Source organism: Aythya marila (assembly GCF_965140915.1).
Source record: "Aythya marila genome assembly, chromosome: 6".
Taxonomy (NCBI): domain Eukaryota; kingdom Metazoa; phylum Chordata; class Aves; order Anseriformes; family Anatidae; genus Aythya; species Aythya marila.
The window spans coordinates 22,621,786-22,633,969 of NC_139047.1; the positions used below are offsets into that span (position 1 = coordinate 22,621,786).

The following is a 12,184-nucleotide window of genomic DNA, read 5'->3' on the forward strand; positions in this document are numbered from 1 at the left end:
GACTCCAGAAAAGCATAGTCTCATTTGCTGTGTTTCAGCTATTGCTGAGCAGACTTGGAGAATTTGGGGCCTGAGACATAGCTTCGAGTCACATCCTGTGAGATCTGTCCCAGTGGGGGTCATTTTTTTTTTGGAGAAGTGGCCACGTCCTGGGAGATGTCACAATGATAGTGTCAATTAAGGAACCAAGTGTTAGACCATTGCTTAAGAAACGTTATGTCTTCAATTATTCTGCTCTTTCAGAAATCTGGATTTGGAAAACTTTACTAAGACAGTTAGACTCAAAGCAGCTTGAGAATTTTTTTTTTTTTTTCTGTGTTAATAGCATCTTCTGGTGACAGCTGAAATGGAAACGCCTCTAACAATTCCTGTTGGTCAGATAATTCTTTTGAGATGGTTACTGCACTGCCAGGGGGATGGGAGTAGCTTTTTGACTGAAAATTAAAGTGGGGGTGATGGGTAATATCCCCTTTCCTCATTTCCATTGGTGTATTTCCAGCATTCAGTTTTCTTTTCCAGTGTGTGCCAGTGGCTGTGGAAGGGGATGAGGAGATGACGTGAGCTGCGATGGCAGTCAGTTTGTTTCAGGACACAGTTCAAAACCAACAGCTCACCTCTTTACGCTAGAGGTGATGTACAGAAAGAGCAGATGCATGTCTTGCAAGAGTATAGTTAATTCTAAGCTAGTTAGTAACTGGCTGAGAGTCTAGTTTTTATTTTGGTTCATTTTTATTTCTTCTTGAAATTTCTGTTATTAGTTTATTGTCCTTGCTCCTCGAGGAACACTTCAATAATAAACCAATAAGTTCAAAAATTCAGACTTTGCATATCTATGCATTCTGAGAGAAGATTAGGAATAGTATTGAACAGCTCTTACCATTTTCATAGTTAGTTTTGATCTTTTATTAAAGCTGGGCTGCTGAGTACCTCTCTACTTTCATGAACTTATGAAAAATGGGATCTAAGATTTGTTCAGCAGTCCCCTGTTACTAAGGAATGACAAAGGAAAAAGATTTCTTTTTAAATGTCTTTATAGTTGTTTGAATACTATAGCTTTCAGGGGATGTGGAGTTTGGGCGCATGTGGACTCAAAAGGAATATAATACTGCTTAAAAGAATTTTGTAGAAATGGTATTTTAAAATAAGACCATTAAAATAAGAAATCCTGTTTTGAAAACTAGTGGGGATGCTTAGAAACATTTGACTGAATTCCAGGTCTTTTTAATTTTGGGAGGGGAGACTATGACAACACATAACCTAGGATATACCTGAAATGTTACTTTTGTAAGGTTTAGTCAATTAAGATTTAATTGTACCTTACATTTTTTCCTAAATTAAATAAACCACCCCCAAATAGATGTTTCTGTATGAACAATACAGACAATATCATAAGCACTACCAATCTGTGTTAAAAAAGTTATGATTGCTATCAGGGTGAATTTTTATTATCTGAGAAATTTCTCTCTCCTCTTCCCACGCCAACCCAAAAGTAAAAGTAGTGAGATAAGCGTAGAAGTCAGTGCTGTTCAGAGCAGATAGCAAATGGCTTTGTATAGGAAGGTAGGTGCATGCAGAAAATCTACTGTACATTGGCATTTTGAATGAAGACTTTAAAAAAAAATGAGAATCAGACAGCAAGGTCTGAAAGTTATGGAGATAGGAGTATCCCAAATCCTCGTAAGTTTTTGACCTTGAACTTAACATCAGGCATTTGAAGTCAGTGTTACCAGATTTTCTCTCACTGAATGGTATTGAACTGTGTTTAGCTTGATGCTCGCTCCAGAAGTAACTGTTTCAGAGGGTTGCACAAGTGACCCTTTCAACAGGAAAATTGGAATCAATTCTTATTCTTCCTGATGTAAACCAGTATGTAAATATACAAGGTAAAAATGAACTACTGCATAAGAAAGGTTTATAAAGAAAACCACACACACCAAACAAAACATAATTCTTGTCATCTTTCTGTCTAGCAAACTTAAGCCATGAGAAGTATGATTGTGCTTGCTGCCTGGATAAAGCCAAGCTCTTGAGTGATATTCAGTCTTTTCTAGTTTGTGTTTTCCTATTATTTTTTTTTTTCCCTACAGAAACACAAACTTATTTTTGGTAAATGTGAACTTACAACAGAACCCATGAAAGTAGTCCATGGGCTTGGAGGATTTCTGCGGCCAATGAAATTTGTTAATTTGAGCCAAGGAATGTTGTTCCATCTACTAATGTGCATTTTTGGGGGAAGACTCATTGTTTATCCATTGAAAGATTTCCCCACAGTCACATGTTTTTAGGATTTAGCGCTTCAGATTCATAATTTTATATTTTCTTCCCTAAAGTCTTCACTTCCTTAAAATCTTCACATACTTAGAGAAGCACTGAAGCAAGAAAGTATACTCATGCGTATTGCATTTGATCTTGCATTAACAAACCACTGAATGTTTTCCTGTATTTCAGGCATGTGCAAAACATTAGGACCGCCTTCAGACTTGTGTCAGAAGGATGCCCATGATAACAATGCAAAATAAGTTTTAAAGCATACTCTGACTGTTCAGCAGTCACGAGGTAACTGTTTCCATTTTCTGGAGCAGTCTCTTGACCCTCAAAGCAACACCAAACTGTGTCTTAAATGTGAGGGTGTTTTTTAATTTCTTATAAATGTTAGCCCTTTGAGATCGTGTTGATGCACCAGAACCCAGGGAGGAATAAACTTGTCATCTTTATATTCTTTGCAAATGGTTAGAAAGGCAGAACAGTGGAGCACCCTCCACGGGTTGGTAGCTGTATCTTTCCAGTTAAGTGCAATTTTTATATTCTAAACTTACTGTAGATGACTTTTTTTTTCAAAACATGTTTGGAAAAGATGAACTTTAACACTAGAGTGTGAATTGCACAGCAGGTATGTTTTTGGGGAGGAAAAGGTCTGCTTAGCCACTTGTCTTTGTCTTTACGACAGAAGTCAAGGCTGTTCCAGTACTATTAAAAACAATGCATTAAGGGTAGTCTTCTTTCACGTCGCTGATGAAGAACATGGTTTTGAGTTACAAGAATGAGAAACAGCTAACTTTTATGACTTTTAATAATGTATTGCTTTTTGTACTTGTCTTCACTGTGGCAACCTTCTGGAGAATTAAATCAGTTTTCATTCCTACAGAGTAAAGTAAGAAAATAAGTTTAGGTTACCATGGTAGCATGTGCACTTAATCTAACTAGAGAAGGTAGGCATATTGCAGTAGTTTTTATTCTGCATCTGGGTTTCTGAATGCCAAAGAACAGATGATAGTCAAACAGGAGCAGATTTCTACAGCAGTTTTTAGAAACTCTCATATAAGAGGAGTTTTCTTTTTACTTAGTTTGTAGTGCCTTTTGTAGGCAATAGTATTAAGTCCTATGGTAATAGGCTGTCTTAAGTAAGTGTAATCAGCTTCCTTCCATTTGGGTACTTAAATTTCAATTAGCTATAATTAAAAAATAAAGGGTAGTTGTTTTAAATATAGTGGGCAGTACTGCAGAACCATGTTCTTACAAGTCATTTTACAATAAATTGAAAGTAAGCCAAATTTTGCTTACCTGAGGCCTAAATGACCATCACTTCAGGAATTGCATTTGCATTAAATAAGCCAGTTAACAGCTGCTTCCCTTGAGTACACAGCTTCAGCCCACAAAAGTCTTAGCTCAGTTTTGAAGTAGTGCTGTGCATTGTTCAGCCCAGGATCGAGTGCCCTGTTAGAAGCTTTGGTGGGCTTATTCAGCTTTCTGCTGAAAACGATGGCATCCATGAGCGATATCCAGCACTGTCAGGGTGCAAGTCAGTGCCCTTGGAGAAAAGGGCGCAAGGAATAAAAAGGAATATATGGCTGCAGTGATTGATTGCAAACTCGAACACAGTGCTTATAGTTAAACATTACTTTTCAGACAGTTTTGATTTATAATACAGATGTGCTTGTGAAAACGAATTAAAATACTTAGCTTATTAATCATATACAGTGTTTGTGGAATTCTGGATAACAAGTGAAGATGATGGTAGTGATTTTTCCACTGAATTGTGTTGTTAACAGTCTGTGGTCAGACAGTATTAAAACTGTGGCTAAAACAGACATATTTTGGTGAGACACAGGCCAACTGTAAAATTTAAAGTAGTTTCTATATGTAGGCAGACAAGCATTTAATCCCTTCCCTATCAGCCAGAGGATCTTCCATGCTGTGAGCAGTGACTAGTCACATGTTTCTGAATGGCTATCTGTTAACTGTGACCTTACATAGAGCAAGAGAAAACAGATGTCTTATCATTTTGCCAAGTTTCTTGCTTGCAATTTAGGAACAGTTCCACACGCACAGGGAGGTTTTTGTTAATTTCTTTCAGATGATGGTAGAGCCTTTCATGTTATGTAGGACTCCTGATCACCGCTTTTCTACAGAAATGAATGTTAGCGGTTGACCATTTCTGTTCTCTTATTCCAGAGAAATACTTTATCTTGTAGTCAGCTTATTAAGTTAGTGTTGTAAGCTCTGTTTGGGAATAAGAAGTGCATTGAACTGAAGGTGCACTGTTCTGCAAGTTTGTTTTATTGTGCCCCGCTAGAGAAGTTCTGGACACACAACTAAAGGTGTTTGAGAAAAGACCAACAGAAACTTGCTGACGTGAATTGCTAAAATAAGACTTCCTAGTTTCCTCAGTAATGTGCATTCTTATGGTAGCCCACAAATTCCCTGACGTTGCTCATAATCTGCAAAGTGCTGTGTGCTTTCAGTGTCTTTCAGGACCTAGAATCATAGAATAGCCCGAGTTGGAAGGGACCCACAAGGATCATCGAGTCCAACTCCCAACAACCTGCTGAAGGTTGTGTTAACTGAGGAGACCCTACATGAGACATGAAGACTCTCAAGCAATTTTCCTAAATCATTTAGATCAAAAAAATAATAATAATAATAAAAAAATCCCAATGGTTCAGTGGTTTATATTTTAATGGTGGCTTGCTGCCCTAAGTAGGAACCTCTCCACTGACTTCAATAATTCTTTTTGATCATTCTCATAATATTGTACAAATAATTTCATGAGATTTGAAATTCCGAAGGTGAAAGTAAATGATGTGGTTTCATGGATTTCAACCACAGAAAAATCTACTTTTGAAAGCACTTAGAATGATTACGGTCTATAGGCAAGGTTCGAGCAGGATGGTTATGTTTGCAGATATATTTGCCCCTTGCACTTCTTTGCTGAATTGCAGAACAAAGGTTAGAAACTTCTATATAAAAGGAGTTAATTTTCCCGTCTTAAACAGAACTGTAATAACTGTGTGAACCGTGTTATGGTGGGACGGGTTTCAGTAAGGAAGGAAATCACAGAACTTAATGTATTAAACTGCTGTTTGCCAGAGAGAGACAGAGGGACAAGTTAAAAAGTTTGTCTCTCTCAAAACTTCCTGAATTTTTAACTGTTTAACCATTTTCCATGCCAAATCCTTATATAAATGCAAACATCTGTTTGTACAGTGCCTTTTGTGTAAGACAGGATAAAGATGGATGTGGAGTTCTGGTTGTGGATGCCATTTGGAAGTCAGCTTGGAAATGCAGCGTGTTCTAAGGGAAAGGAAATGACTTGCTTCTTACAATCTCCTCACACTTACCCAGATAGCTGTTTTAAGACTTAATGTTGTGGAGAAGACAGAAGCTGCATGATGACACGAATAATCGAGATGGGGGGAGGGGGTATTTTGCATGCTAATAGGTGTAATTATTCTACTGCCAAACTGCATAAAATTCCAGATATACTCTAGAAAGGAGTTTGGTCGTCCTTTATATCTACCCCAACAGTATTATCCTCGTTTTGTAAATCAGCTATTCTGACTACTGATGGCAGTCTTTTTTTTCCTGCAAAACGAAGTGGGTTAAATGACTTTATCCTGTTAGATTGATCCTACGGTTGAATGGCTTCCACTCTTGGGCAGCTGTGGGTTTGGGGTACTGCCGAAGCATCTGCAATGTAGTTATAACCTCAGTGCACTTTGGCATGTGTTTGTTGGCATTTTAACTATTTTGTTCTGGGAGAATTACAGAGGAATGAAATTCCAGTTAGTATCCCAGAATTTCATTCTGACAGCCCTATCCACTGAACTTCTTTTTGCCTTTTCACCTTTCGTCTTCCATGTTAGCTTTTTTTTTTTTTTTTTTTTTTCCCTTTTTCTTTTAAACCAGCTATGGGCTTACCTAGAAGTATCTTCAAACTCCCTATTTTTCCACTGTGGTCAGTATGTCCCACTGGAGGACCAAAAGCAGAAATAACTAAATCCCTTGGAGTATTCAGGCTGTAATAGACTGACACAGAGAAAGTGTCAGGCAAGTAGAAATAAGTCCTTACCAGTCACCCCTTCAGCACTTACCTGATAGAGACCCTATTGGTTACTAATACAAGATAAGGATTGTTTCATGGGACTCAAGCCAAATTTCTCCATCACTACTGATTTCTGTCCTTAGAAAGACTTCCTGACACCTCTCCCATCCCCTTTTTTTCCCCTCATCCTTAGTTGCAAAGGGATTTACAGTTTGGGGTAGTGGTAACATTGCTAATACTCTCAAAGAGTTAAGCATTCCCTTCATTTCTTCTAACAACATTGTGACATTATTTATGGCATGAAGCTCTCTGGTTAGGTGGACAAGTACAAGAACTGAGCTTTCCAGCATGTATGGAGGAAGATCTTCATGTGGTACAGTGAATTGCAGTAGGCTTTATGTCCTTTGTGGCAAGGAAAGCTTATGACCTCTTATCCTTAATACACCACATATAATGCAAAAGTGTGGTAACCCCACAGCCTGGAAAAGGAGCCTGGGACAAGGGGAATGTGATCTCCCCAGTTACCCAAATAAAACATTGCTCTGACATTCTGCGGTTAAGTGATTTTCTTTCTCTGTTATTTGTTTCTGAATGTGAGATTTCTTTTTTAGCACGTATATTGCATTTTTATTAGTGTGAACAAAATCTGCTATTTATTTTCTCATCCTTCCAAAGATTGTTAGGCTTTTTAATGAGAACATTTTATAATATAATTCAGACTTTCTGATAATATAGAATAAAAGAATTAGCAAATTAGGTGAAAATATTAAAAGGATCTGATTTCCAGCCTGTATACTGTTTCAGGTTATTTAGAGAAGTTTTAGGATACTTGCGAGCAATATATTTTACAGCTTATAATAAAAAATTTTAAAAATCCAGTTTTTTCCCTTCAAATACTATTCTGAGTTTCAGGAAATTATGCTATAGCTAGAAGTGCAATTTTGTGATGCCTGTGGCTAAAACTTTCTGTAGAAAAGTTTTGTTAATAGTGTTCATTAAAGAAGAAAGTAAGCCTTCATATCTTAAGGTATAACCCCAAATTGTCTAACACAATCTAAGTAACAAACAAATTCTAAAAACTTGAAAGTTATCTTCAGCTCACATTCCTTGCTGAGGAAATTTAAAATGTATGTCAAAAATGTAGCTGTTGTAACACAGATTTTTCCCTCACAGTTGAATACTCCCAGCAGTGAATATTAATGTGAACTATGGGTTCCCTGGGAATCTATTTTCTCATCTTCTCTTTCTGCTGATTTTTCTAATCCAGAAGACAAGTCACGTGTTCAAAGATAATTTAAATGACAAACTTATACTGTACCAATTCACTATTACTGGCGGTGGGTGTTGTTCCCATTACATAACAAAAGGAAAAACGTGTGCTAATTTAATGCCATATGTAATGGACTGTAAAGGGACTGCATAGGATAACGCTCAGGCACTTGAAAAAGTTTGTGTTTTGTAAGTTGCATGAGATTTTGGTGTGGCTAGAAATTAAGAGTTGTATCGGTGGCATTGTGTGCAGATCAGAAGGGTGTAATGGGAACATTTCCCTTTTGTATCTCCTTTGATGCTAAATTTTCTTAAAAACAAAAAACTTACAGAAAACTGAGTGCAAGACGCAGTGAAACAAAATAGAGTAGGTCTTTAAGCGGACAATTTGCTTCCCCATTTTTAACTTTCATTATTTTTTGGAGTGTGAGAACTCGTTTCTGTACTTTAAGTGCCCAAGACTTAGCCCTCTTTCTCTTTTTTATCCTTGGAAACAGCAGTACCAACTGAGAGGTGATATCCAGGATAGAAAATAAATTAATTATACAATAAGTTACCAACAGTACTGTTAAGTTAGCCCTCTTGCACCGAATGAAAATATGCTGAGGCCTATGCCAATAAAATTTTATTTCTTTCATGTCACACCATTCCTAATGCCAGAGAAGTTCTGAGTATTCTACATGCTGCAGACACACACATCTATACAGGAAGCCACAATGACATCATCAAGGTTTTACACAACTGTAAGGGCCAAATCATATAGATCTGTGTAGATTAAGAATTTATTTCATCACAGAGCATGGCCAGCAATCGGCAGCATGAGAGAGATGCAAGAGATGCCTCCTTAACCACAGCTGGAGAATCTATAGACAAACTGGAAACGATCAATTTCAGCAGAAATGTTTCTTTGATTAAGATGGAATTTCTTGCTATGTACATAGATCACAAAAAGTAGATAGCCGTAAGGTCAGCAGGATTGCAAAGATGTGACTACATTTGTCTTCTATATCTAATACAAGCCCTGATCACTCATCTACTGGTTGTCCTCTTCTGTTATTTTATCTGTCTCTAGGAAAAAAAAAAAAAAAAAAAGGAATGCTTTTGTATTGTTTCAATGCATAATGCAAAAGTATGATGAAAACTCAGAAATGTTTGTCAGTGGGAGAGAACAAGTGTCCCACTCACTTTTGTGTACCTCATCCAATTCTTATGATAATACTTTGTCAATGTACATAGTTTAAAATTCATTATCTTCTTGTTTCCCCATATTATTCTCATTTTCTTATTCTAATCTTTTCTGGATTTAGTTTACATCTAGCTTTTTGTTTTGTTTTTAATTCTTTCCACCAGTGTTGTATTTCATTTCATTTCTTCCTTTTTGTTGCTTTTGTTGCTGCTTCTTTCAAAAAAATAATCTGAAATATTAAGTTGTAATACATATGATAAACTGGTCAATAATTCACCTTTATCTCCACTTTAAAAACTGTCCTTGCCAGCAGTATATAATATCAGGAGAAGGGGAACTTCCCTTAGGAGTGCTATGTACAGTGACCAAAGATGGAGATTGCTAATGCAAGGGAAAAGTCACCTGAGAAGTAAAACTGTAGCAGTATTTACATGTAATGGTTCTTATATTTTGTGTTCAAAATGTCTTGCCCATTGCTAGGACAATAACACTTGTTTTTAATTCTGTTTCAGCAACAAGAACAGGATCCAACTAACTTATACATTTCCAATTTGCCGCTTTCAATGGATGAGCAGGAGCTTGAGAACATGCTTAAACCGTTTGGGCAGGTTATTTCTACAAGGATATTGCGTGACTCGAGTGGGACAAGCCGTGGTGTTGGCTTTGCCAGGTACTTCAGTGTCCTTAGCCATGCTGGATGCATTTTTCCTTTGTTAATTGAAGAGACCAGAATAGGAGGAAAATGGCAGAGGTTGTAAAAAATGATCATACTTTTAAAGAAAAAGGATATCTAGAGAGATATATGAGCCGGGCTTTGTTAATTTATCCTATGCTTAAGCAAATATGGCTGTGTCTCATCTTGCTTATATGGTTAAATCTGCATCTGTTGTTCTTACTGGACAACTATCTAGAATAAGAGTTCACTCTACCACTTCCTTATCTTCCTTATACTTCTCCTTTCTCCTCTGTCCCTGACGCAGGGGTTATGCAGGGCTTCACAGAAACTTCTGCTGTGACATTTCTGGCTTTTGAGGCCTGAATTCCAGACAGAGACCATAAGGAAGGACAGCCCTCTCTCCCCCCCTCTCCCCCCCCAATTTCTTCTTCATTACTTCCTCTGAGAAAATCCACTTGTCATCACTCTTTGAATTTTGAATTTTCTGTCCTTTCTGTCCTTTGAATTTTCTGGCCCATTAAAGTTGTCATTTGGGAAACAAAATATTCATTTACTGTAAATCTCACCTTAAAATGTTTGGCAGCTCAGTCAATTATGCCTCCTAAATCAACAAGAATAGATTTTCAATAAATGAGTAGATACCTCCCAAATGTTCTGTTCATGTGTGTCTACCTTTTATGTGGTTAAAAGGTAATTTCTTCCAGGGTCTTTTCATTGAAGCCTTCTCTGTATCTTTCTGGTATTTTTACATCTCTGATTAAGTCATACTTAAACCCAGTATGGCAATTATATTTAGAGTGTTTAGATTGGATTTTTACATTATCAAAAATAGGAGCATGCTTTGAGCAAAGAACTGGGATTCTCAAAAATATGTTGTGAAATTTCAGTCAATGGTCAAATTCCAATAATTCAGAAGTTTAGCGAATATTACAATAGCTCTTTATTTGAACAAATAGCAAAGTCTATAATTAGTGCACAGAAATGGACTGGAGAAATTATATCTCCTGACGAAACCAAAATTTTTAGGGAATGGTATCCCTGTGAGTTGGCTATAGGTAATTCACGAGACTGTGATTCCCCTCCCCCCCCCCCCCCCCCCCCCCAAATGATGTATTTGCTTGGAAAAGTGTCCATTTTAAAGAAGAAACAACAAAAGAATAAAATTACAAGGAGTGGGATGATACTCCTTTATTTAATAGTGGTTCCTACCTATTTTTTTCCTGTCCCCTTGAAATAAATCAGTAAGTGTTTCTAATACTTCTTGTGTACGTTTAATTTGGCAATTTTTCATATAAGCATATGCATGTGTTTGAATATGAACTCAGTACAACCATATGTAAAACATGCATACATGATTTTGGATGATGTACAAAGTATGTATCCAAAAGTTGTATTTACTAATTTTGAAAATAGTGGTACTTGCTAAATACAGCATTCACTTCTTGGTATTATGAATCCAAGGGCAGAATCCAGTAACATTCCAGCAGGTTATATGAATTTATACAGTCTTTTCTCTCTAAACTTTCCTATTAACTCTACCTTGAATCCACAGTGGTATTTCAGGAATGCTTTTATTCTAATATGGTCAGAAGATTTTTAAAATTTTATGTAGAAGTCCAAAAGACTTGTTTGTATCCAAAATGTTACCTGTACTGAAAACGTTAGGAAAGATTAGTTTTTTATCAGTAGGTTCTTTATTATGCATTGTATGTTTTATATATACAAATGCATTAATGTTTTATATATATTTATTTATTTATAGATACACACCTACATACATTATACATAATTTACAGAATAAGTTGTTAGTGTGATACCTACTCAAAATTTCGTCCTTTCTGCAAGGTAGATATTGGAACATTATTACATAAATATTAAAATTGCATAGAGAAACATGTAGACATTAAATAAAGATTTTCATTTCTTGCCTTTGGGAGCATTTTAATAAGTTAATAACGGATAATATATTTTATCAAGTCCAGGCTTGACTTTGAAACTAAGTTATATTGTTCGTTTCATATGAGAAAAAAAAATAGATTTCTTTGATTCAGATCCAACAATTCAGAACTTCTGTAAATTGTCTAGAAGGTGGTTTTGAAACCATAAAGAAAACTTTTTGTTTAGTCTGGCATTTTGATGATTTTAGTTGTTGTCTGTGACTACATTTCATGGGTACATGCAGAAAGGCAATCAGAATTCAAAAGTGCTAGGACTTACTAACTTCTAGCACTGCTTCTTTGCTGCTGAGGTCATTGGGCATAATTTGTGGATCTGCATTACAGAACTCAGTGAGCAAATGAAAAGAAAATCCCTGTTAAACACCCAAACGTCATCTTGCAGACAGCTGCAAAATATATTCTTCTATTAAAATATGTTTTGTTTTCCTTGCACGTCTCAGTCATCTGTTCCAATTTAGTCCAAGCTGGTAGTTAGGACCGACACATCTACATTGCAATGCAAGGATGTAGCTGCAGCCTGTGGAGCCACTCCCGGTCTAGCAGTACCTCACCAGTAGTCCACCCAGGCCATTAAGGCTAGTTTTGACAACAGAAGTGCACTAACCTGTTCAGGATGCTGGATAGATTCTTAGTAGCAGCCACAGCTGTTATGTTATTGGTCCTGTTTGGAAGGTAACGATGATTAATTTAGGGACAGGTACGTCATTTAGTTGTAATGATGCATATAAACTAAAAGCTGCAAAGGCAGTTTGGTACATGCAGTCAGGCATGTT

The 12,184-nt window shown here is 36.6% G+C and overlaps 1 protein-coding gene across 6 annotated transcripts in view; it reads left to right on the forward strand.

Annotated features, from left to right (window-relative positions):
• The window catches only part of RBMS1 (RNA binding motif single stranded interacting protein 1), a 148,754-nt gene that overhangs the window by 113,736 nt on the left and 22,834 nt on the right, over window positions 1-12,184 (forward strand). For all 6 annotated transcript variants that reach the window (XM_082763155.1, XM_082763156.1, XM_082763152.1 and 3 more), the window contains exon 5: window positions 9,290-9,447. In XM_082763155.1, coding sequence (XP_082619281.1) covers window positions 9,290-9,447 — 158 coding nt within the window. The remainder of the gene's footprint in view (window positions 1-9,289; window positions 9,448-12,184) is intronic.